This window comes from Acipenser ruthenus, chromosome 18, assembly GCF_902713425.1.
Source record: "Acipenser ruthenus chromosome 18, fAciRut3.2 maternal haplotype, whole genome shotgun sequence".
Classification (NCBI taxonomy): Eukaryota; Metazoa; Chordata; class Actinopteri; order Acipenseriformes; family Acipenseridae; genus Acipenser; species Acipenser ruthenus.
In genome coordinates, this window is record NC_081206.1 from 7,679,375 (window position 1) to 7,706,000 (window position 26,626).

Sequence of the window (26,626 nt, forward strand, 5' to 3'; positions counted from 1 at the left end):
ACAGCAGTGGGAGTAGTTTTTTTTCTTCAGTGGCCCGAAGGGGTTCGGGAGCAATTGTATTGATTACCCACCCCTTTTATTCCTCATTGGTTATCTAACGGCTAGCTTTTAACCACACATTTGAGTCTATTACATTTGTATTATTCATATCATAATGCAAGTGGGCTGCTGCCAGTTAATAGATTACAGTAACCTCTTTGATATGTAAGCAGAGGTTATGAATAATGCCAGTCACTGTAACATATTCTGGGTATTGTTAAGGAACAATCTGGCTGCATTACAAACACTATTTTGATACTATCATTACCTTTAAGCACTAAACAGAATTCCCTTAATGACACTGCAGCTGCATTTCAAAGGGTTTTTTTTTCAGTTTAAAAGATTCCATTTAAAATGATAGCGTGAGTTACGGGAGCTCTTTATCTGCACAGACTAATGAAGAGATCACCTTATGAATTAGCTGCATGGATCAGGGTGTAAAAGAGGACAATAGTGATTTCCAAAGTCTTGACCTAACTGAATTCAGTTGTCAAAACAACTGTCAGAACAGAAAAGGAATTAGGTTTGTAATCCAACCCAGTGTCTTTCTTGATAGGCTGTCCATATCACCATGTGTTGCTTGGATGCCTTCCAAGGTGCTTTTCATACTGTAGTTTGCAGGTGATCAGACTAGAGATGACAATTCACTGAATTCAATATTAAATACTGAATGCATACAGATATCAGGGATGAAAACGACCAATACTGACAGAAATAGTGCACGCTGCTGCAGTGAGATCAGCTCCACACATTTCAGCATTCGAAAGTGATTTCTGGTCTATGTGTGGGCTGAATTGGAATAGAGTTAGATAGCTTTTTTAATGATACTAATATAAACCAAAAGTGTACGTATAAGGCTGTAATTCTGTCGAGGATCTCTGGTGACATGTAAGTCGTCAGACATTGTTAGCGCTCTCGTGATTTATTTGTCACCAGAAACCCTTGATAGAATTACAGCCTTATTATGCACAGTTGGGTGTACAATATTCCTTACTTTAATACTATGTTAATACTATGTTGTACTATTTGTTTTCAGAGTTTATGAAAGTATACTGCTACGCAGTAAAAAAATGTGCATTAAAAAAACCTGAGTGTTTTATTTCCGTCAAGCTGAAATAAGTGGCCTGCTACAGTAATGTCTAAACAGGCCTTTTGTTTTCTCCAGGTTCAGAGGCAGCAGCAGCAGGCCTCCAGCCAGGCCAGTGCATTCTGAAAGTGAACGGTAACAACGTCAACAATGAGAGTTTCAATGAAGTCCTGGATCATTTCTCAGCCTACCGGTCAAACCAGGAGCAGCAGGAGCTGGTAAAGTATCCCTAAGCCTTCATGTGTTCTCCCAATACTTTCATTTCCATGATGTTCTGTATACTTTATACAATACTGTGAGAATGCTTGAAATATATTTCAAATCAAGATTGCACCATATCTTTAAACACTCAATTGTAATGTGACTAGAAGTACAAAAAAAGAAACCTGTTACATCAATAACTTGGATAAGGGTGTCTGTGAGAAATGAATAATAATAATAATAATAATAATAATAATATTATTATTATTATTTATTATTTATTTCTTAGCAGACGCCCTTATCCAGGGCGACTTACAATCGTAAGCAAATACATTTCAAGTGTTACAATACAAGAAATACAATAACTTTTGTTCAAGCAAAGTACAAGTGTGACAAACCACAATTCAATAATACAGCAGATAATAGTGATAGTTACATCAGGATATGATTAAATAGTGATAGTTACATCAGGATGTGATTAAATACAAAGTACTACAGGTTAAACACTTGGCAGATTACAGTATTCTGAAGTACAGGATTAAATGCAGTAAAATAGGGGGCAGATAAGAGCAAAATAAAGCACATTTACATGAAGGGTGACAGTGTCCCAGGATACAAACAGAGGAGTTTACAGGTGCTCTTTGAAGAGGTGAGTCTTAAGGAGGCGCCGGAATGTGGTCAGGGACTGGGCAGTCCTGACATCTGTAGGAAGGTCATTCCACCACTGCGGAGCAAGGGTGGAGAAGGAGCGGGCTCTGGAGGCAGGGGAGCGTAGCGGAGGTAGAGCTAGTCTTCTAGTGCAGGCGGAGCGGAGAGGTCGAGTGGGGGTGTAGAGAGAGAGAGATGAGGGTCTGGAGGTAGCTGGGTGCAGTCTGGTCAAGGCATCTGTAGGCTAGTACAAGAGTCTTGAACTGGATGCGAGCGGTGATCGGGAGCCAGTGGAGCGAGCGGAGTAGTGGAGTAGCGTGGGCGAAGCGAGGCAGAGAGAACACCAGACGGGCAGCAGAGTTCTGGATGAGCTGGAGCGGACGGGTGGCAGACGCAGGGAGGCCAGCCAGGAGGGAGTTGCAGTAGTCTAGGCGGGAGAGTACCAGGGCCTGGACCAGGAGCTGGGTAGCATAGTTGGTGAGGAAGGGTCGGATTCTTCGGATGTTGCTCAGGAAGAATCGGCAAGTGCGTGCCAGAGTAATAATAATAATAATAATAATAATAATAATAATAATAATCAAGAAATGTCAAGGTCTTCAAGATAAAAGTAATTTTCAACAGTATCAAACTTCTTCAGTCCAAGTACACAATTACATTTCTTATGTATCAGATTTGTGGCATAACCACATTTGGAATCTAAATAATTGATAAATGATCTGTGTAAATCATTTTTACCATTACTCACATTTCTGCTTTCAGCAATTTAATCTGTATTGCACAATTTTCGGAAAAGACGTGTAACCTTTTGTACAATACATATTCTCTCCCCAGGGGCTGACACAGTGGGTGTACAGGACGTTCGAAGATGCAGAGGAGGAGAGAGCCTTGCGGTCCAGCATGACAGAGGATGATGATGATATCAATGATGTCAAACAGGGCGCAGGTATGTGACAGCAGACATTCAATAACATTACATGTATCAGCATTGGTAACTCAGTTAAGTGCTGGTTTAAATAGCAAAACGGAACCAGAAAGATAGAAGTAGAACGAAGGGATTCCCTGTAATGTAAAGTTAATTCATCTGTAAGACCAGCTGAGGTATCACCACAGTTACTAGAGCTGCAAGGCATAATGGAGTTCCTACTCCCTAGAGGTGCTTGATTCAAGAAAGTGGGCCCATAGACGAAACACATTAGCGCTCTGTGAAGGTATACATCAGTGACAATGTTTTTCCTGCCTATGGCAAAGCTCCACTAGACAACATGACACTCACAGAGTGTTGATGTGTTTTGACTTGGTTTCTGCCTAATGAGCAGTGAATGACAGACTAAAGTCCTTTTGGATCTGAAGAGTGGGCAAACCCTTATGTCTTTAGATGACTTGCTACTTAGTAGCATAACGAGAACCCCCAGGCGGAGACAGATGTGATGTGTCTACATGGCCCTCAGCCCAGAGGAAGGGCAGGTTGGGCAGATTTGGAGGTCAAGTCTGTTCCCTGTTTGCCTTTGAAGAAAATCCTGCTGCATCTTACCACTTCTTTTTACCTTCTGTTAGGCCATGACTCTTGTGTTAGATGTCGTGGACTCTGGTGTCAGTTTACCACTACTTAGCATCTGTGCAGCGATCGTCTCCTGCTTCCTGGGCTTTCATCTTGTGCATTTTTAGACACTTTAAAACTGCAGTGTATTTTATGTCATTACGATCTGCTGCAGGACTTAGAGGTGTTAAATTTCAGTTGCCTTCTTTTTCCTTTCAAACTGTTTTATTTTCTCTTTTTTTCTGTAATTTTTAGATGTTTTGTGTCTGTACCACTTGGGGGGGGAACAGAATGCCTGCCTGTTGCATTTGCTTATACCTAAATATGATTACCTTTTACTCGAAGCCTTGAATATTCAGATTGCTTTTTGCTGCAGCTTTGTTTTGTAGTGCTAAAAATAAACAAGCAGATATACTGAATTCAGAGCCGTTAAAGCTGGATGTGTTTTTCAGATATAATATTAATTCAAATCTGTACAGAATGCAAATCTGAAATACAAACCTAGGATCACTGCCACCTTATTCTAAACTAAAAGCAAGCTACATTTTCATACAATCCCAATGGTTTGGCAATCTACACTGCATTATAAATTAACTGGCACATTGTAGAAAAGAATTATACTAAACTTCTGCATATCAATATCCTTTACAAACATTCCTTTGTTTTATAGGATGTGAATACCACTTCACTGAATGATCAAATGGTTTCAAGCAGTCATCTGCTTGTTGGTTAGTTTATGAGACATTTGTTTTAACAGAATTTCTTCAAATGAGGCTTTTTTTATATTCCAAGGAAGAGGGTGGGGGGGTACTCTTTGGATCGTTAATGCTGGTCTTTCTCAACGACATTATCCTTTCCTGTACTGCTGAACCCCAATACTTGAAACTGTTGCTGTCGTATGTGACAGGATATTGGTTCCTTATGATCCGAGAGAGGCTAAATTAAAACATGACTTGATTAACTAAGGTATTGACATCCCTTAGCAATTAGGCAAGAGCAGACAAGGTGCATCACTTTAAGTGATGGGAACAGGAAAGCACTGTCATGAACTTGGGGTTCCTGAGTGGTTATTTGTTCAGGCTTGTTACTCTCACTAATCATTACCTATTGATTTTTTTTTCAGACCCGCTGAAGAGTATCAGTAAGTTAATTATCTCGGATGAGACTCCGCTTGTCAGCCTGACAGTAGATAATGTCCACCTAGAGCACGGCGTGGTCTACGAGTACGTCAGCACTGCTGGCATCAAGAGCCACGTCCTGGAGAAAATGGTGGCGCCCAAGGGCTGCTTCAGCCTGACTGCAAAGGTACAGGGAACTTCCGTATATTTTAGAAGGAAGGAAACAGTGCTATTGAGTGTAAAGTGTCAGTCACTGTCATGTAGTTCAAATGAATTCATTTGGTTCAATTGCTGTACCTATCCACCGTTTGCAGCAATAAAACAGTGTATGAATGCAATCATGAGTAACTAGTGTTAAGTATTTATGAAAGAATCTGAAACTTGTCTCTGGATGTTTATAGCAGATTACTATATGCGTTACATTTGTGTGTGTGTGTAGTAAAATTGCCTACCGGTAAAAATATAAAGGGGGATAAGACTGGAACTTGATACGCTTGGGTTTTGCCAGAGCACTCTTTTAAAGCCAGGGCCACACATGAAGGGGCAGGGAGGTTGGTGATCTTCAATCTGCTCCTGTCCCAGCAGATGTTCCACAAGGCAGTGGTGGTCCACAAGTGCTTATACGTTGTAAATGGATGATATACGATACTTTTGATTGGGGAGGGAGGTGTAACTCAATCATTTGCATTTCAGATTTTGAAGGCCTTTGCAAAAGACGACAGTCTCTTTGTGGAGAACTGCCGTCGCCTGACCTCCTTGAGAAGCACGCTGGTGTCCATGCCTCAATACGAGTTCAGGGATATCTGCGACACCAAGCTCGAGAGCATCAGCAAGCGAATCTCCAGCTACCAACAGGTAACTCCAGTGCAGGGTCTAAACATCAGGCTATTAAACAAACTGCACTTTGAAATGGATGTGTGGGCAGTGCACTGTATTTGATGCTGCACACCCACATGTTAATATAAATGAAGCAAACCCTTAGCAACTCTGCTATACTATAGCAGAGGCAGCTACGCTTCTCACAAGGTGTCCATTCATTTTTTCCTTTTTATTTTTTTAACCATGAAGTTTGCAGAGGAGCTGCAGGATAGGGCTTGCCCCTCCTTCAAACAAGCGACGACAAAGCCTCACCCCCTTGGTAGTCTGGATTTCTGCCCGACAAACTGCCACGTGAACCTCATGCAGGTGTCCTACCCCAAAAGCATGACATCAGTAGGAAGGACCTTCAGTATCCGATTTGGGCGTAAAAATTCATTTTTTGGGTTGGATCCAGACCAAGGTACACATTTCTCAAATGGATGCAAAAAAAAAAGATAATTAGGTTATTTTGCTTTTTTTTTTTTGTTTAGGATATGCATATATTTAAAGTACAGCATTATAGATACAAAATGTTACTGCTCCTTCGTAGAACATATACACTTCATGTGTTGTAGTTCACTCCACTGCAGTCTGATCATGAGACCTTCAGCAAAGGTACCAGGATGTGAACGTAAAAAATAAATCAAAACAAAGTTACAAATAAAATAAAAAAGCGGTATAAAATAAGAGGTATAAGGAAAGTGGAATAAAGTTCATAAGATGTATAAAAAACAGGATTGTAAAGCATTGGTTAACGCTCCTTTAAGTAAACACAGTTGCTAAAATATATGAGAACCAATCAGTGGCAATTAACTTCTGCATCAAGTGTTTTAAAAGCTGATTTGGAAGCGAATTTTCCTCTCATCCGGGGCACTGACATTTTTACTGCTGAAAATGTCAGTGCCTCGGATGAGAGGAAAATGTGCTTCCAGTTGGGTTTTAAAACACTCAATGCGGAAGTTAATTACAAAAGATAAAATAACATTGCAGTAATTCTTGTGTCTGTTGTTTTTATGAATCGTACCAAGAACTTCATTTGGTACAAGCAACCCATAATTACATAAACATTGCATCTGGGAAGCAAGTGGAGACAGATGCCACAGTCATACACTTTAATGATGATCTTACTTTCATTTCTCTCTCTCTCTCTCTCTCTTGGTATACTGTTTAAGTTACCTTTTCTGGGTTCCATCAGGGGAAAGTGTAAAGCTAATTGTACTCACTGGAGCATATGTACCATCATTTACTATTCAGTGTACTGGTCATTATTTTTTATATATTGTTTTACTGGGAATGAGATTCTTTATTATCAAATTTCTTGGTGTAGTTTACAAAATGATCAATAATCTTATACACTGAAATCTAAAAAAGATAAAAACAGCACACTGACATTTTGACAAAATACAGTGACCCTAAGATTCTTCTGTTCTTCAAGTATTGTAAAAGACAAACCCCTGTTAAGAACTCAACTGCATAAGTAAAATATACATAATACATATTTCCCATTTATTTGCATTCAAAACAATCTATACTTGCTCCATAGATTCAAATGGCAAGATTATTGAAGATACTACTTGGACAGTTTGATTTGACTCTGGTCTTTTTGGCTTAGTACCAGTTCATTATTACACATAGGGTTAGTTGGCTCAGCTGGTAGGAATGTCACCCTGTTTTGAGTTTTTGTAGAGCCATCCAGAATATAATTATATGGGATTTTTTTCCAACTAAATGATGCAGAAGATTGCAAGTAGTTTTGTTAAAGGAACATTGCTGATTTCTACACTGTACATCTGTTTCAACAGGGGTTTGGCAAGAAACCTACAGTCATGCGTCTATGTAGTGTAGGAAGAAATCACTAGCCCACATGGGGCTGTACTAAATAGATCCAACCACTGGCAGATCTAAATGTCATCTTTAAATCTCTGAAAAAGACTCACTTTGACATTTTACAAATTTTTACAGACTGAAACTGTTGAATATCTTTTTATGACCTTGATTCTCAAGTTTTGCATACAAATATACACAGCTAGTTTAAAGGTTTTTTTTTTTTTTTTAATCAGCCATTTAAGTATGTAAAGGATGCCTGTAATTTCATAAGTCTGCAGTTTTTGGGGAACATTGCGTTTCAGTGTGATTTTGATTCCAAGTTTTTATTCAGCATTTCCCAGCTCTAATCCCCCTGCATCCTCTTGGGGGCATTTATTAAGTAGTTTATTTATTGCTTTGGGCATCTAGCATGGTTATAAGAAATATTCTATTATTTGGTGCCTCTTTATAAAACTGCTTACATTAGTGGTTCTGCAACACTGGTCTCTGATACATATAATCAAAAAACATAGAAATATAGACCTGCAGCTTGGATCAAAAGCTCAACTTAAAAGTCTTACTTCTGAAGTAATAGGGTTAGAAACCTCATTTGTTGTGTGACCCACAGCATTAAACGCTAGCAAAGAGCACTCTGTACGTCTGTGTCAATATGAAAAGGACAGTATCTCTAAATTACCCAGTATGTGTTGGATGTCTCAAGTATTTATTAATTGGTACAAAACAGAAGACAAAAATGAGTGTTTTATTTGTTTTAAGCAGCTTAGAAACATAGAAACATGCTAAATGAAATACAAGGTCAATCATCTTGCCCAGCATGCCCACTGTGGAGGGCAATAGTGCTATTATGAACCACAAAAATATGTTTTTTAATGGCTCTGTGGTGAAGTTTACAATAGTAATTACCATGTGTACATATAGGCTTACAGCACACTAAGCTGTAAACTAACACAGCCTGCCTGCACTTTCAGCTAACCTAAACCCGATGTCGCACACCCAACACTGCATCACCAGCATGGCGGCCCCGTCGTGGAAGTGTCAGCCGCAGGAGAATGGGCACCTGGAGCCCCACAGGGAGCAGGAGGGGAGCCTGCTGGACCTCAGCCACAATGGGGGGGTGAACCTGGACGAGGGGGGGCTGAGCTTCCTCCTCAAGCAGGAGGACATGGAGACGCAAGACGCCTACATCCAGCTCTTCAACAGGATGGACATTGCCGTCAAGGAGATGAAGCAATATGTGACTCAGATAGATGTGTATGTATTTCCAAGAAGCTTAACCTAGTTCCAAAGAAAAATGTGGGAAGCAACAGCAGACAGAATGTGATGTACAATGCTTTCACTAATTCGTAATGGGGGCACCCATTTTGCTGCTGCCCTGCTCTCCTATCGTATGGTTCTTAGTCTTTCTCTTGCTCTCTGATGAAGCCATTTATTCTAGAAGCCTCAATGACGTTTCCTGCTACCCCGCTCTATATTTTATATTACCCTTTCTGTGAAATAGTTCTGCTTAAACTCCCTCTGCGTTTATGTATGTATTGATTTATTTAATACAGGCTCCTCTCGTCTATAACGGAGCCCAGCCAGTCTGAAGAGTGCGAGCCCCCTTCCTCAGAAGAGACCCCTCCCCAGTCGCTGGTGTCGGAGGAGGGTGACATCGACAAGACGGAGCACTGTGGTATCAAAAAGGTCTGCTTCAAAGTGTCGGAAGATGACCAGGAAGACTCAGGACATGACACCATGAGTTACAGGGACTCCTATAGGTGAGTGGCTGGACTGTGCACTGTATATATGTGTGTTTTGCCTCACCTAGAATTTTAGGATTGAGACATAATGAAAAAATAATATATGTATATCAACATAATTTGGATATTTTATTTAACATTAGTAATCAAATAAACTACAAAATGATATTGCAAAAGTCTACCGAAAGCCATAATAGTTTTACAGTATTAGATTTTGAAATGTCACATTTCAGTTTGTCAGTTTTTCATTCCAGTTTACAATGCAAGCTGTACAAAAGGCAAAATAAAACACAGTACAAAAACTACAAATAAAAGGTGCCCCAGAGGGCGAGCGCTAGCCTTAAAACGAGGCGTCCCGCTCCAGGAACCGGCTACACTACGTAACCCTCGCTATACATCACATGGGATCACTATCCCCTAACTAACCTACTCATGAGCCGGTATTCATACAACTCGGTCAAGACCCACCCACCTGCTGATTGAGGTCCAGCACAGCCAATCACTTGCTGCCCTTCCCCTCAACCAAGCCTAGCAGGCAGCAAGTCTCAATCGAGCGCCCGTCTGTAAAACAGTAATTCAATTAAATAAATCAACTCCAAAACGACATACAATAAACCCATTTCCCCATACAAATGATACCAACACTAAATACACACGTGCAGGGCAATTGCCCTGCTACAGCTACCGTAACATTATTCAGCAGTTTTCATTCGTCTTTATGATGCACAATGAGTTAATTCTATCGGGTGATTCAAAACATTTGGCCACAGCTGTAGATTAAAGGTGTGCTCAATGTTTTCAGTATCCTTTCACTGTTCCACTTACTGATGCTTAGTTCTGGTAACTCATTCCATAATGTATACAACAGTAAGCATAACAAACTTTGCCAAAAGGGCCATCTGTAGTCATTCCTTATCAACATTGCTGGTCTACTGGCTTCACAATCTGTACTCATTCTGCCAGTAAAATCTGACTTCAAAAATCCTTTAAGAATATAAAACCGAGGCACTTAACACCCCATAGCTTTACTGGGTCAGTAGTTTGGACTCATTTGTTGTATTCTACACTCTCTGTTTTTAATTAAGACCAACTTGTTTTATGGTTTTCCTTTTCAGAATAAACTGTTACTTATTATTTAATTAAAAGGGACTCAGTAGCTGAAAACCACACACATGCAGCACCAGAGAGGTTTATACAATTAGCCATTTATTATACAAGACCAAGCTTCCAGTTTACAATGATAGTCATTGTGAACATGATACAGTGAAAAAAAAGCTTTTCCCGTACTTGTGTGCTGTCTAGCCAGTCTATGGCAGCTCCTCCAGTTGGCGTTCTAGCAGCACACAATACCACATGGTCATTGCTGTCCTCACTAAGCCTGTCTGGTTTCATCAACTGGCTGCCCCCATATAACCAACTAATGACTTAAGTCAGCATTTACCCATTGTGGATTGAATGAGTCTCTGAATTGCTGACCACACCATCTTTCAGCTTCTTGCCACATATTAGCTGTCTGCACATTTTCCAAACCAGCCTGTTGCCTTTGTGGCATCTCGGTGGCCTATTGAACAGTGGGCTGTGGGTTCCGTTGCTGTCCAGGTTTGGTCTGAACTTGGATCCATGTCTCGGATCAGCAGTCTGTACCAGGAAGGTTATGTGAGTTCCATGAAGATGTAACAAAGCAAAGATATGTCACAGCATTGCCAGCGGTATCTTGAGAACTGCTCATCCGATTTTGATTCTGCTTGGTATTGGAATTTCATGGGCATTCGTTAACACAAGTCTTTGAGGAGCATGGTGACCTCTTTATGATTGCTTTAGGCTGCTGCTTGTTTAAATGGTGAATTTTTAAAAAACAGTTGGCATGACTTTTCTTGGCATAAGAATTTTAAAAAAATGATTAAATACAAACAAATAAGTTAGTACTTAAATTGTTTCATTGGTGGAAGCAGGATGGGCACCGTTATCAGTACAGTTCTTGGGAGAGCCTTGTTTTACTTGTACCAAACCATTGTGGACTGATCAGTTATGTGCCCTGGTCTGGCACAACAGGTTGGACAAAGGAATACCTTCTGTGAAGAAATGATTGATAAAATAATCACGACTTTGTAATAACAGAGGAGAAGAAACATAACATCTCATAAGAACACTTTCTATTGCAGTATCCCGTGGTGATACTCTTCTTTTAACTAGGCTGAGAAGTGGGTTTTGCAGTTATTTTAATCTATATTAAACTCATATGCACATTAGCACAGTTTAGCCACAGTACATGTTTTGTAGAAACAGATGGTAATGAATGTTTTCTAAATGTGGGTATTTAAATTAGACCCCAGGGGGTTGTCAGTTGAAAAGCATTTAAAATGATATAGTGCATTTTTTATTAGAAATCCTAAATTAGCACTCATAAAATCTGCTGAGCTGGCAGAGTGCTGAAAATGACTGGCACTTGTCTCTGCTCTCCCAGAATACAGTACTTGAATCTTTTAGGGGATACATAATGCCTGTGTGGATAAACAGCTGTGTTTCCCCTTTACGGCAACCAAATGTGCACATCAAAGTGCAGTCTGAAACAGTGTGGATAATGTTTATTTTCATATCCTTTGGGTTACATTCCTGTGGTGCTGTTTTCAGCTCCTGCTATGTCAATGTGGTTTGAATCAGGGACTTTAACAAGCTGCAGTGTACTCTGCTGCCCTCTGGGGGCAAACCTTGAGAAACACATGCCTGTTACCACAGGATTACTTTAACTGGAAAGTATTATGATGTAATGCTACTGGCTCAATTGAGAATTTTTTTTTGTTGTTTTTTAAGAAATAACAAAGGTAGCTTTTTTAATTATTAGTGCAGAAAAGAAGGGTGCGTAACTACAGCACAGAAGCTTTGTTAATCCCATTTAAACCCAGGGGTTTGTTCTCCCCATTTTTACCTGTATAAGCTTTACTCCTACTGTTCTGTTATCTGCTTAGAACAAGCACCTGATGTTAAATTAATATGAATGGATGCCATATGCACAACATTCAATGTATACAAATCTGTTCCAGTAACAAATACATTTTCTGACTTTAACATAGTTTCTCAAAAGTAGCACTCCCACATTAGTGCATTGTTAAAAGTTCAATTTATAAGCGTAATGTCCTTGGCAAGAACAAGCTGGGGGTTGGTGGGTGTTTGTTGGTGTGTGCATCCTATAATATACTGGACAGTTTGTCCTGCAATCTGGGCTGCCAGACAAATAAACGAAATGCCTGCCCCCACACTAATACTGGAGAGGGGGTAGGCGTGAATGAACCAGAAACAACAGGTTATTAATAGCAGCGTTGCAGGAACGAGCCATATAAACTGCTGTGAGTTATCAGCCCCTTTCATTTTTCAATACCTCAATACCTAAATATCTTTTTTCAATACCTAGTGTCCTAACTAAGAAACAAACTAATTGCAGGTTTCATACATTGTTGTATTGGTTCATTACACACAATGATTGAAGTTTAAGAGGTGAATTTGTCTTTATAGGTTACTGGGTAGCTGCAAATCTAAGTGTCTAAATGTAAAGGAAATGTAAGGGTAGGACCAGCACACTGTTAGTGTCTGTGATTGTGTACAGAACTGGTGTGGCATATAGACAGCTATATGTGTGGCGAGACTGAAACAGAGGTGATACTGGACAATCCTGCAACGCCCATGTAACCTTTATTTAGACCCGCTTTACTATATTTAGGCTATGCAAGTTTGAATTTCTCACGGGAGACACACATCTAAAATGACAAGCTGGTCAGGTTCCATTTCTCATAGATATAGTACACAACTTGTTTACAACATATCATTAACTCTCTCTGGTTTGCTCTGGAGGCGTGGATAGCAGGGGGAAAAACAGTACATTTTCCCAATTTAGCTACTGAAGAAAAAAACATCAAAGCTGAATGGTTCTATAATTGAAATGTGTAAAAACAACTTTTAAAAGTGTAGACACGGTGAACTCCCATAACTTCCATGAATGTTTTCTCACAAGACACAGACCTAGAATCACATTTAAGGTCAAGTAAAAGGAAGCCTCCTTGTTGGTTGTGTAACAGTCCTTTTTTGTTGTGTGTTTCAGTGAATGCAATAGTAACCGGGACTCGGTCCTGTCCTATACCAGTGTCCGAAGTAACAGCTCCTACCTGGGCAGTGATGAAATGGGATCAGGTAAGCTGTGCACTGTGTGAGGGTAGCATGGAAATGTATTATCTCATTGATAATCAATGATCTGTTCACCAGGGGTACAACAGCATCAAAACCCTGGTAACCACTCCACCCCAGAGAATTCTACTCCCAGGATTCTTTGACATGAATTATTAAAAAGAGTACATGTAAATATCTCTAATAGTAAATAGTTGTATACATTTTATACATTTGACAATATTCCTCATGATTATTATAGAATGAACACTCAGTTCTAGATAGTTTTTTGGGCAGGATGATATAAAATGGGGGTTCTTGTAAATGGATAAATGGATCTGTGCAGTTGTAAATGGATTGTGTTTTTTTCCCAGGAGACGAGCTGCCTTGCGATATGAGAATACCCTGCGACAAGCAGGACAAGTTGCATGGCTGTCTCGAACACCTATTTAACCAGGTAGAGGACTATTAGTAGGAATACCATTTATTATTGAGGTTTCTTTTTTACTCTGAAGCAGCAAACTATAAACAGTCAAAGAAAGAACATATTTATTTAGTTTTCTGGTTTTGATCCAAGCTGTCGTCTTAACCCTTTGCAGGTAGATTCCATTAACTCTCTTCTCAAAGGATCTGTCATGAGCAAGGCTTTCGAGGAAACCAAGCACTTCCCAATGGACTACAGTTTGCAAGGTATTGAAGTCTGGTATCTACTGTATGTATCCTTAGTCAATTCAAACCGGTGGATGTACACAATTTGAAGCCAGCAGCTGTGTTCATAGCCCCTCCCCCTTTCAGAATTCCGTCACACCGAGGACTGGACGATGCACTGCCGTGGTATGATCCACAAGAACATTCAGGAGGACCCGTGGAACCTGCCCAACTCCATCAAGACACTGGTGGAGAATTTACAGAGGTTTGTGGAAGGTGAGTCTACAGTGATACAACCCATGATTCATATCTACTGGAAACTATGCAAATGGAGATGGTTAGATTCATGTTTGTTTTCAAACTGGATTCCAAACAGATGCCAAAAGGATCTTGTGTGCCAGTGAAGCGGCATATGCACAAATGACTGTGAATTTATGTTTTAAAGAATGTATTTCATCTGTGGCATTATTTCAAAGATGCAGAGCAATACATGTATAATACAACATATTACATTAGCTGTCTGGAAAATGGTCAAAACGTATATTTTGCTTTACGATGCATCATGCTTACTGTAAAGCCTAGATTTGCTTCATTTTCTACTTGCTTTCCTACTCTACTTTTTCAGTTTAATCACTGCATAGACCTGTTTCAGAGCATGGTTTATGCTTACTGCTTAAGAGATCTATTCAGAAATAATGAGTAACCTTTTTCTTTATTAACAGATGGAAAGAATCAGCTGCTGCTGGCTCTGTTGAAATGCACAGGTAATTACGATGAAGCCTTTTATATATTGATCAAATCTGCACACTAGCTGTCAAAATGCGAAGAGATGGGAAAGTCAATTGAAGCCCAGCAGAGCTGGAATAATGATACAGGCCTATATAGTACAGTCAAATCGGCTTATAACAGCCGTTAACAGTCCATTAACAGGTCTTCCTTGGCTGGCTTTGTGAGGTAATGGGCATCGTAACTAGAGTGTAAGAAAAAGGCACTCATCACTCATCTGGAATTATGTAAATTGAGTTGCAGTTGCATTTTGCTTTAGCAAGGGAAATAAGTGTGACTAGGAAAAAAGCTTTTTTATTTTTAAAATAATCTTTAACTTTGTAAAACAACCCTCAAGTTATATACAGTACTGTATTGTGATTTTTCTTTCTGTCAATTCTACACCCTAAGCACCGTGACATTTAAAAGCACAGACGGGTGTGGTGTTTATTTTAATCCACATTCCTCTGCTTGGTGACATGTACTGTAATTTTGTCCGCCCAAGTTTATTTGTCCAGGCCTTCCTTATGCTGAATTAAAGGCTGATCCAGGACTTGATAAAAAAGGACATATGGAAACTATAAATAACCTGGTTGAGGCTCACCCAACAGCGACGTTTTACTCAAATCCGATTCACAAAACACATACCCAATACGTTACCTAGCAATTCTGACTGCAGATAATACTGAAGCTCAGTGTAATCCACTTTGAAAAATACTTATTTTTACAGACATCAAGTTTAAGGTGTAGTGGCCCATGCAATTTTCAGAATAGTTTTCAGATATTTTAGTCATTTTTTTATGTATTGAGCCCTGCCCAGTGTTAAAATACGAGCGCTGTTTTCTTGTGCTGTAACAGAGCGTGTTGCCGTAGTAGCATAAATGGAACTGTTTGACTTCTGAAAGGATAATATTTTCAAGAAGAAAGAAACCCTAATAGACCTTTTCTGGTAATGTAAATGCTTGTTTCTGACCAGAGTACTACGGTAAACATGGACAGCGTAGTGGTACCTGTACACACTAAAACAGATATCAAGAAGTACCTGGGACCAGGGGGTGTTCGGATAATATTAGACTTTCCAAATCCAAGAAACCTACAAAAAATCCCTGCCCCCCTTTTTAATTTGAATACAAAATACCCAGTACTGCGCTGTATTGTAAATACCGGAGACTGAGGGTTGAATAACATCTATCTATGACAACAAGGCTGAATAATCTAGGTCTTACTGTACTGTATTTGGTGAAGCTATCAGAATGGGCAATCCTCACCCGTTGTAATGCCTGTACACCCCCATTCCCCCCCCCCCCCCCATTCAGACACAGACCTGCAGCTGCGTCGGGATGGGATTTTCTGTCAGAGTCTGGTGGGCGCAGTCTGCACCCTGTCTGAACAGCTGCTCGCCGCGCTCAACTTCCGCTACAACAACAGCGGGGAGTATGAGGAGGAGAGCAAGGAGGTCAGCAAGAAGTGGCTGGAGCAGATCGCTGCCATCGGAGTGCTCCTCAACTTCCAATCCATGCTGTCCCCTCATGTGGTAAGCGCTGCACCAGCCCTCATCCATTTCACAATGTGTGCTTTCATTTCTCCTGGATGCTCCATGCAGTTCTATTGTAGTAATTAAAGCACTTGTGGTAACTCGAATAAAGCAGCTCTTACTAGCTAATAAATTGGCATGTTGTTCGATATAATATCATTAATGATGGTTAAATCACGTATTTCAAAGGTAATTAGGATAGACTTCTTTACTCATGTTTAACAGTTAACCTAATTAAACCCAGTAGATCTATGCAAACACCTAATTGAATGCTTCTGTTGTTAATAGAAGGAAGAGCGCACCATGCTTGAAGATACCAAGACCGCCCTGCTGGACTTGGATAAAGTTACTGTTTACTTCCGGCAACTTGAAGATGAATGCCTTGTTGCAAGTAAGACTTCTCTTCCTGCAATATGTTAACTATAACTATCAATAAATGAGTTGGAATATGGACTCCCACAGTATATTAGGGTGCCTCCTTCCAGATCTCTAACCTGTTTCGTTCTCTCGCTCTCCAGACACATCCATCTATTATCATGTGGAAGGAAGCAGACAGTCTCTGAAAATCACCCTGTATCTTGACAGCTGCCATTTCTCAGAGCTGCCCACCAAGTTTAAGAATGGAGGCAGCTTAAAACTGCACACCGTACTGTTTACAAGAGGTGGGTCTGAACAAGTGAATTGCATTGAATACCTGCAAGAACAATGTTGCTGAAAGTCACGTGGAGGAGTGGTAAAGTGGATCTGAACCAGCCTGTTTCTGACAGTCTCCCTCTAGTGGTTAATAACAGCCACTGAACCTTGTGCAAAGCAAGTACAAAGAGGAACTAAACTTAAAATATATATATTTGCATGTGTTATACCATTACATTTTTCTTTGAACCTTTTTGGGTAAATACCGAGTAATGCATATATCGGGTTACTGAACTAAATGTATACTATTATTATAAAGTAGGGGTTAATAATAATAATAATAATAATAATAATAATAATAATAATAATAATAATAATAATAACTATTATTATTCTTATTATTATTATTATTATTATTATTATTATTATTATTATTAGTTTATTTAGCAGACGCCTTTATCCAAGGCGACTTACAGAGACTAGGGTGTGTGAACTATGCATCAGCTGCAGAGTCACTTACAATTACGTCTCACCCGAAAGACAGAGCACAAGGAGGTTAAGTGACTTGCTCAGGGTCACACAATGAGTCAGTGGCTGAGGTGGGATTTGAACCAGGGACCTTCTGGTTAAAAGCCCTTTTCTTTAACCACTGGACCACACAGCCTCCCAATAATAATAATAATAATAATAATAATAATATTAATAATAATAATAATAATAATAATAATAATAATAATAATAATAATAATAATGATAATAATAACATCACAGTAACCTGATAATTTATTGCAGTATTATATTTTAGAGGTGGATAATATCATTGCTGTCATGCATACAACATGCATGTTTCAATAGTTACTTACTGTTAGCAATAAGAGCCAGCACACAGTGAAATGAACAACAAATTTGGACCAGTATGCTAATTAACACGGTCCATAACCCCTAAAACTCCCCAATGTGACATTACCAGTATTATGTCAAAAACAACATAAGATACAGAAATGTTACATTATTTGTGTTCTTTGGTTTCAGAAGAAAAACATAAACAAAATGTGCAGTTTTAATTCAGCTGTATGCAGATTTAAACAGGTTTTGCGTTTCTTCATAGCACTGGAAAAACAAGAGAGCCCAGTTTACCAAGACAGTGTCTCTTTGGAAGAGTTTCAGCAACAGATCAACACAGCCTCCCTGGAGAAGGTCAAATCTTACTATCGGAAACTCAGGTAAGACTGTGAGGATGCAAAATTCTACGAGTGAACTCAGCAGTTCCCAGTACTTATACTTTTTCAATGTAAACATCTGAGTACTCACAATTTTCATTGACAGAAATGACTGACCCACTGTTGGGTGAAAAACTGGAACTTGATTTGCTGGAAAACCTAGTGTGATGTTTATCTTTTGCCAGCAGGGGTCGCTGTGGGCAGTGTAATTTTAATATGTGTTTGAGTTAACTGTATTAAAATTGAGAAACTACAGTCCTCTATGGTGCTCCCTACTTGACACTAGCCTATCTTTAAATACCTGTATACATTCTTGATTGGTTGAATTTTCAATGTGGTATGTGTTTGTTTTCTTACAGTATTTCAGTTTTCAATACACCTGACCCACTGAACTCTTGTACCAATAGGTTATGTATGAACTGTAATGAAAGAGAACCTGTGATAACATTGCTCTCATCTTCAAAGCTGCTCCTTCTTAAGTACAGTTGGAGATTATTATAATTCTGGAAGCAGCACTGAACCATTTAACAGTATCTTATTAACTCTTTGCTTTAACCATTGCTGACCATCAAGATTATATCTCCTTAACTGGGACAGAGATGTAACAAAGGCTTCGACTCCACAGTTATACATGTATCTAGTTATTTACTACTTCGGTGGGAATGTGCACTGTATGTCGCTGTATGTTCAACCCCAGTTAGACCAGTATATTGGTTAGACAAGTGAACTAAGCCCTACTCCAGTGATATCAAATACTTGACTGATTGGGTTAAATGAGATCCACTTAGAGGTTTTCTGCTCAATGGACGGTTTCAAGAGTGAACCTGAGATAAGGTTCGTTTTATAGAAGCATTTAACAAATTCATTGTTCTTTTTTATCTTTTTTTAGGGCGTTTTACCTGGAGAGATCCAACTTGCCTACAGACTCCAGCACAACTGCTGTGAAAATCGACCAGGTAAGCAGCATTGCTAAGCAGCCGAACAGGATTCTTTGTTGGCTGGCTGGAACGTATGGATTGTGTTTACAGCACAGCTGGAAGAGGTTGTACCTCGGCTACTGTGGTATGATCAAATGCAAAATCCATTTAGTTGGCGTGAAAGCAATGTTTATTTTGCCTTTAATGCTTGTACTACAAGCCAGGCTAAATCAGAGCTGTCAAATTACAACCGTCTGAAAAACAGCCAATAAAGATTCTCAGAAAATAGTTACTCTTGCACTCTCGATGCAGCATGACTGTTTGTGTATAGTGAACCAGTTCTATATCTGCAATGAAGTACTGCAGTCTCTGCCAGCATTGCATTTTGTTGTTTATCATTCTTACAGGGCTGTGAATTTCTCTTTTTAAGCAGTTTACAATGTTCACGTTTTATCATTTTTTTTTTTTTACTTTTTCAATTCAGTTTTTTTTTTATTGCCAAATAGTTTATAATTCAAATTAAAGCCTATGTTAAATTGACTTTTCCATTTCTGAAAAAAATATATTTTAGTTGAAAGGTGCCAATTTTAAATCTTTCTTGACACCTGTATGTTGTTTTACAAAGCTTTCAAAAAGAGCAAAAATCTGGAATCCTAATGTAATCTTAGAATTGACCACAAGGTGGCAAAATAGGATAAGAAATTGAGACAAATTGAAATGCAGCATAGTTATTTATAGCTACATAGTGGACAAATTGTACATTATCAAAAAAACACATAAGCATATTATTTGCGTATTATTTATTTATAAATATATAATTACGTTTTCCAACCATATTTTTATAAAGCATTGCCTATTACCAGAGTAGTAATTCTAATATACTGTATTTCTGTATTATTTGATCTATCCACTAGCTTCTCCGCCCACTGAATGCATTGGATGATCTGTGCAGACTGATGCAGTCCTTGGTGATCACAAAGCCGGGGTCTTCAGGAAACTCAAGCTGCCATCCACCTGGAGCCAGTCTGCTCCCTGTTTCTTCAGAGCTCTGCAATCGACTGGGTGCCTGTCACATTGCCATGTGTGCCACCGGAATGCAGAGGTACCAGAACACAGAGCTGGAAATGTCGTGTTTAACCTTGTACTCCTGCAGAACAGTGTGTGCCTGTTTGACTAGCTCAGTGATGTAAGAGATAGCACTTCACAGGTACGCTGTGGGAGCTGGAATGCTTTCTGACAGTCTTTTTATATAGCAGAGCAGGGGCTGCTAAACTCTCTTGACTCACAGCCTCCAATGGCATTAGGCATCCTGGCTAAGTTGTGTTGTGGTTTGATCCCTTTGCAATCGGCCCTTTTTAGTATATAGTGATGCTTGCTATTAGCAAGGCACTACAGCTATAGAAAATACACCAATATAGTAAGTGACCCCAAGCACCTAACACAGAGGCATTCATGGAAATAGACAGATCCCCTAGCCTGGGGTACATTGCTTTAGGATCCCCAGGCCTCCATTTTGAGAACCACTGTAAGGGAGTGCACAAAAGCTATACCCCAACATAGTAAACTGACAGCACATTTTTATGTGAAATTATACAATTGCAATTGAAAAGTACTTTGCAGGTGCTTTATGTACACTGAACTAAGGCACTACCCAGACAATATATGATTGCATTCCCCTGATTGTACCGCAAAACTGAACATATTACGTAAGTTAATGATCTTTTTTTGTTTGTTTGTTTTCACTTTAGGTGCACTCTAAGTACGTCCCTGGAACAAGCAATTATATTGGCACGAAATCATGGGCTGTTACCTCGGTGTATAATGCAAGCAACAGATATCATGAGGAAGCAGGTAATTTAGATCTTTGTCTATGTGTGTGTGTGTGTGTGTATGTATGTGTATATATATATATATATTGTAATAGAGCCCAACTCACTCGGGTTCGTTGCCCCTTTAAAAATACGACCCAGCACACAGAAATGGATTTTCTTGCGCGGTTGCGCTAATTTTTTAATAAACACAAAAATAAAACAAATACACAAAATAAACACCTAGCTCTGTACGAGCACTAACTAACACACGGGAACACCCTTCCTAACACGGGACAGCTAAGCTGTTTTCCCGACTTTTCAAAAACCACAAACTTAAATACCCAGATTTGACACCGCACTTACTTTTCTCCTCTGGCTACTCGGAGACAGAGCACCTCTTCTGCCTCCTTCTACTCAGCAGCCCCGAGCAGACTGCTTGCTCTCCTTTTTAAACTCCCGCACCTGGGTCTAATTCCCTATAATGCCCTGGTGCGGATGATAATTAATAATAAAGCAATTAAACAAAACAATAAAACAATTAACAAACTAAATGAAACAATAACGCAATACAACACGGTGCATTCTCACATGTTTTTTCTTTGCAGGGAGGTTTTAACCCCCTCCCTGCCGTCTCTCACAACCCACTATATTACATTTCCCCCCCCTTGTCTTTACAAGACACAGGCCACGAGACGGCCACCTCCTCCCCTAAAACACAACCACCCACCCTCGAGTCCACAAAAGTCAATTTTCGCCCTCTTCCACGGGCGAACTCGAGGGTGGATCGGTCCACATCCCGGCTCAGCCAGGTAGGGACCGCACACCGGCGACGAGGGACCCCACCGGTTTGTCAGGGGCGACCGGAACGACAACCGGAGCACTGGAGGCTGCAGTAGCGGGCAGAGGTCTGCAGCTGGGACCCAGTGCAGCGACGTCCGGTCAGCAAGGGGGAGCGAAGTAGTGACCAGGGGGAGCATATGCGATGTCTGGGAGCAGCACAGCGACGTCTTAATGTCCGGGAGGAGCGGAGCAGGGGACCAGGTGGAGAACTGTGCCCGATCCTGCCGACTCCTGGGCTCCAGGTCAAGTGAAGGGAGGTCCAGGCTAACCGACAGGGTGTCCAGGAGCAAGGGGTGAGGGACTGAACGCAGCGACGCCGGACTGGACCGTAGGGGTGGTTGTCGGGGCTGTGGTGGATGTACGCTTGTCACCTCATCCCTAGGCTCCGGAAGCGGCAGCTCCTCCCCTCTGGGCTCTGGCAGCGGCAGCTCCTCCCCTCTGGGCTCTGGCAGCGGCAGCTCCTCCCCTCTGGGCTCTGGCAGCGTCTGCTCCTCCCCTCTGGGCTCTGGCAGCGGCAGCTCCTCCCCTCTGGGCTCTGGCAGCGGCAGCTCCTCCCCTCTGGGCTCTGGCAGCGGCAGCTCCTCCCCTCTGGGCTCTGGCAGCGGCAGCTCCTCCCCTCTGGGCTCTGGCAGCGGCAGCTCCTCCCCTCTGGGCTCTGGCAGCGGCAGCTCCTCCCCTCTGGGCTCTGGCAGCGGCGGCTCCTCCCCTCTGGGCTCCGGAAGCGGCGGCTCCTCCCCTCTGGGCTCCGGAAGCGGCGGCTCCTCCCCTCTGGGCTCCGGAAGCGGCGGCTCCTCCCCTCTGGGCTCCGGAAGCGGCGGCTCCTCCCCTCTGGGCTCCGGAAGCGGCGGCTCCTCCCCTCTGGGCTCCGGAAGCGGCGGCTTCTCTCCTTTGGGCTCTGGAAGCGGCGATAGCAGCTCCTCCCTTTCTGGCTTGGGAGACTGTGGAGCTGCGCTAGCCTGCTCCCATTTCTGGAGCAACAGCTCCAACTCTGTTGGCTCCCTTTTCCTCAGCGGTGTCAACCCCCACTCGCTCATCTGTCTCTCCATTCTTGCAGTCTGCTCTATTTGAGCAGCAGTATTGCGATTGATTCGCGCAATTAACTCCTCGATGCTCTCCATTTCTAGGGTCGTAGGGGCGCCCACACACTCTGCCACCATATGTAATAGAGCGCAACTCACTCGGGTTCGTTGCCCCTTTAAAAATACGACCCAGCACACAGAAATTGATTTACTTGCGCGGTTGCGCTAATTTTTTAATAAACACAAAAATAAAACAAATACACAAAATAAACACCTAGCTCTGTACGAGCACTAACTAACACACGGGAACACCCTTCCTAACACGGGACAGCTAAGCTGTTTTCCCGACTTTTCAAAAACCACAAACTTAAACACCCAGATTTGACACCGCACTTACTTTTCTCCTCTGGCTACTCGGAGACAGAGCACCTCTTCTGCCTCCTTCTACTCAGCAGCCCCGAGCAGACTGCTTGCTCTCCTTTTTAAACTCCCGCACCTAATTCCCTATAATGCCCAGGTGCGGATGATAATTAATAATAAAGCAATTAAACAAAACAATAAAACAATTAACAAACTAAATGAAACAATAACGCAATACAACACGGTGCATTCTCACATTTTTTTTCTTTGCAGGGAGGTTTTAACCCCCTCCCTGCCGTCTCTCACAACCCGCTATATTACAATATATATATATATATATATATATATATATATATATATATATATATATATAGCGTCATTATTCAGATAACTGCATGCTGGCTTGTGAATATTACCTCAGGTACTCTGTGCTATAAAGTGTGGCTTTATATCACTAAATGCATATAAAATATGTATAGCCAAGCCTGAGTAGTTTATACACCACAATAACTGTCTGTCTTGCAAATTACAGTTGGTATTTCTGAATGCGTTCAGTTGTCATCTCCACAGAGCCTTGTGTGTAAATAGGAAATTATGCAAATTCTGTGTGCTGTAGCCAAGCTTAGGTTATTCATACACCTGCATGATTTAAAAATTACTGCACAACATAGAAAACTTGCTGAGTGATACTTTTGTTTCAACAGGGGACAAGAGTTGAAATATCTGCAAAGAATTTAAAGGTGATGGATCAAATGCCACCCACTGCACCACGGTAACTATTTATTTGATGTTCATTTCTTGTTTGTTTTTTTACCGTATTCTGTGTGCGTTACAGTCAAAATTAATAAAACCCCAACTCAACTATTTAGTTATCCGGCTGACTTCAAATAGGCGGGAAAACAACCTATATCATACTTGTGTGCCATTCACACATCTTTGCATTAAATACACCTCTTTTAACCATACCTGTTCGGCTATAACTAATCATTATGTATTTAAAAACCTGCTCTGGCAGTCGCTACAAGTCTTGAATGAAATATAATCTGTGGCCAGTAACACTTTAATACACCAAATTTCGGTAGGGTTCGGCGCTTGGGTTTCGGTTTCAGGTACATATTTACACCACTTTTTGAGTGATATTTGTAAACTCATCATGTTGTTTTATTTCTCCTTTTGTTTCAGGCTTTTCAAGTTATGCCTGCCGCCCACAGATGGGGATCTATGAGGAACCTAAATTTTTAGGTGAAGCGACCGCACTGCCAACCATTTCATGGTACTCATGTAACAGACAATTTTGGCATAAGGACTTTGAAGAAAAGAGCGGATTATCTTTAAAATGAGCACCTTTGCACACAATGCAACGTAGTGATTGATTTCTACCACTGTACAAGGAGAGAGCTTCAACTCTTTCTAAAGGCAGTTTGCTACAGCAACAAACCACCATCCACCAACTCTTTACTTTCATGGGAACATTTTGAAGGCAAGCAAAAGCTACAGCATTTTTAGAGGACAGCAAATACATTGTTCTCTGACCTCAAATGCCTCGGTTCTGCTAGAGCATCATTTTGCTGGTTTAGAAAATGACGAGTGTTATGTATTTAGTTGGATTTAGCATTAACTGGCCTTCAACCACAATGCCTCTGTCCTGCAGAAATCATCATTTTTTTTGCATGCAGGTACAAGAATTACAACTGGAATATGCGGGAGAACAAAATCATCAATTTGATGATCCTGCCATACAGGAACAGCGTGACCTGGTGCATTTACATTGTAATCTAGCATTGCATTGCTAAAACATGGTATTTACTGATTTTATTTGGAGCATACTGCAGATATATATAAAGTGCCAAGCATGACTCAATCTGCAAACATTTCAGTCTACTTATTTTGAAGTATTCTTATGTATTTATTGTATATTAATATAACTTGCTAGGTGCTTTTTATTATTATTATTATTATTATTATTATTATTATTATTATTATTATTATTATTATTATTATTATTATTATTATTATTATTATTATTATTGTTGTTGTTGTTGTTGTTGTTGTTGTTGCTGTTGTTTCAGTAGGTTAAATGAAAGAAATAACCAGTATATAACATTCCAAACTATTCCCAAGTTTTTATTTCTGGAATTCTACATTGTGGAGCAGTGATGTTGTTTGGAAGTTGCAGTTGGTTTGTTAAAAGGAAAGTAGTCAAGGTAGCAGATGATTGTTACTATGCTGCAATGTCATTTCCTTACTGCTTATTATCAGCTAGCTTTCATCCCTCTTCAGAGATGTAAACAGTGTTGTGCTTCTGAGCACTTGTGCACTTTGACTAGCTAATCTGTTGGAGACGACCATTTTTAAGGGTTATTTTTTATTTGGACTATTTTACTCTGTATAAATCTCAAATAAAAAAAGTACTGTTTTTTTTAATGAAGAGCTCACTTAATAGATTACAAATCAGAAATCCAAGGAAGACATGAAGGTCTTTACTGTATTTTAAATGTCTTACATTTGTTTATGTACATTTTTATCATTAAAGAGATTTTATTTGTGTCAGTGGGACCAACATATAGAATTAATATATGCTTTCAAAGCAGAGGAAGGCATCTATATAAGTTAAGAAGCATTACTTTTAATAATGAAGGTGTGGCATATTTAAAGCATTTGTGATACATTTATAATAATGTTGTACATTTGAACTGTATTAATCGCAAGGTGAAGTGTTTTTTTAAGTGGCAGAAAGAATGCAGATTGCTGTTAAAGTTATCCACTGTTATAAATGAAAGATCATACACCTATATACAGGACGAATCAGGAGTTAGTGCAGGAGATATTTGTTTACACAATTGGTTGCTTTCAAAACAAAATAAACTATGGAATAGCAGTAAATTGCTTGGGCACAGTTTGACTCTCTGTCTGGTATCCAACTGAAATGTGAACATCAGTGGTCACGATTCCAACCTAGTGTAGGTGGAACGAATTTCAAAAACAATCAAGCTTAGAGTACAGTATAATACCCGTCTGGGATGCCTTCTGATTCAGTCTGATGTCAGCTAGAAAATGAGACCAATCCAGCGGCTGTAGGAATCATTGTGATTCGGGTTATAAACATCTACCATAAGGGTGAGTGAACATTTAAACTCTTAAAAAAAAGCCTGAAAATGCATTAAAGCCATACCGTGCTAAATGAAGCAGTTACGGGAGTAGATGTTCAGATGTTACTTGATCATTGTGTGTACTGTCAATGGGTATTATTACCATTTAGTTATATAAAAATATTTACATTATTCCATGTCCCTGTGTGCCTTACATTACATTTAGGGTTATAGGGATTATTACATAACCGTGTACCAATTTTTAAACAAGGCCATTTTGTATTTAGTTTATGCATTTTTTTGTTTTGTTTTGTTTTGTTTTGTTTTGTTCCTTTATGAACGTCACCAAATGTGAGGTAATTTTAACATATTACATTGCCTGTTTTACATATCTCATGTGAGTATTAGAAACTATAGAAACTTGAGCATTCAAGCAACATATTTGTTTTATTGTATTTTTTTTAATAATGTCACTATATGTCTCACCAGCTTGTTAGCTTAGATTTAATTGCACATTTAAAAATAAATATTGTGTTGGAGGAGTTTTAACCCCGAAGTAAAGTAGACGCATTTTAAACCAA

The 26,626-nt window shown here is 40.1% G+C and overlaps 1 protein-coding gene across 2 annotated transcripts in view; it reads left to right on the plus strand.

Moving 5' to 3' along the window:
* LOC131698602 (phosphatidylinositol 3,4,5-trisphosphate-dependent Rac exchanger 1 protein-like) overlaps positions 1 to 26,237 on the plus strand; it is a 111,051-nt gene extending 84,814 nt beyond the window's left edge. For both annotated transcript variants that reach the window (XM_058991083.1, XM_058991084.1), the window contains 21 exons: positions 1,205 to 1,344; positions 2,807 to 2,918; positions 4,636 to 4,817; positions 5,324 to 5,485; positions 5,699 to 5,909; positions 8,284 to 8,566; positions 8,866 to 9,072; positions 13,148 to 13,236; positions 13,584 to 13,666; positions 13,809 to 13,899; positions 14,005 to 14,133; positions 14,580 to 14,621; positions 15,939 to 16,156; positions 16,445 to 16,547; positions 16,675 to 16,818; positions 17,898 to 18,012; positions 18,899 to 18,965; positions 19,841 to 20,028; positions 20,675 to 20,777; positions 23,661 to 23,728; positions 24,139 to 26,237. In XM_058991083.1, coding sequence (XP_058847066.1) covers positions 1,205 to 1,344; positions 2,807 to 2,918; positions 4,636 to 4,817; positions 5,324 to 5,485; positions 5,699 to 5,909; positions 8,284 to 8,566; positions 8,866 to 9,072; positions 13,148 to 13,236; positions 13,584 to 13,666; positions 13,809 to 13,899; positions 14,005 to 14,133; positions 14,580 to 14,621; positions 15,939 to 16,156; positions 16,445 to 16,547; positions 16,675 to 16,818; positions 17,898 to 18,012; positions 18,899 to 18,965; positions 19,841 to 20,028; positions 20,675 to 20,777; positions 23,661 to 23,728; positions 24,139 to 24,181 — 2,780 coding nt within the window. In that variant the 3' untranslated portion in view covers positions 24,182 to 26,237. The remainder of the gene's footprint in view (positions 1 to 1,204; positions 1,345 to 2,806; positions 2,919 to 4,635; positions 4,818 to 5,323; positions 5,486 to 5,698; positions 5,910 to 8,283; positions 8,567 to 8,865; positions 9,073 to 13,147; positions 13,237 to 13,583; positions 13,667 to 13,808; positions 13,900 to 14,004; positions 14,134 to 14,579; positions 14,622 to 15,938; positions 16,157 to 16,444; positions 16,548 to 16,674; positions 16,819 to 17,897; positions 18,013 to 18,898; positions 18,966 to 19,840; positions 20,029 to 20,674; positions 20,778 to 23,660; positions 23,729 to 24,138) is intronic.
* Positions 26,238 to 26,626: the final 389 nt, after the last annotated feature.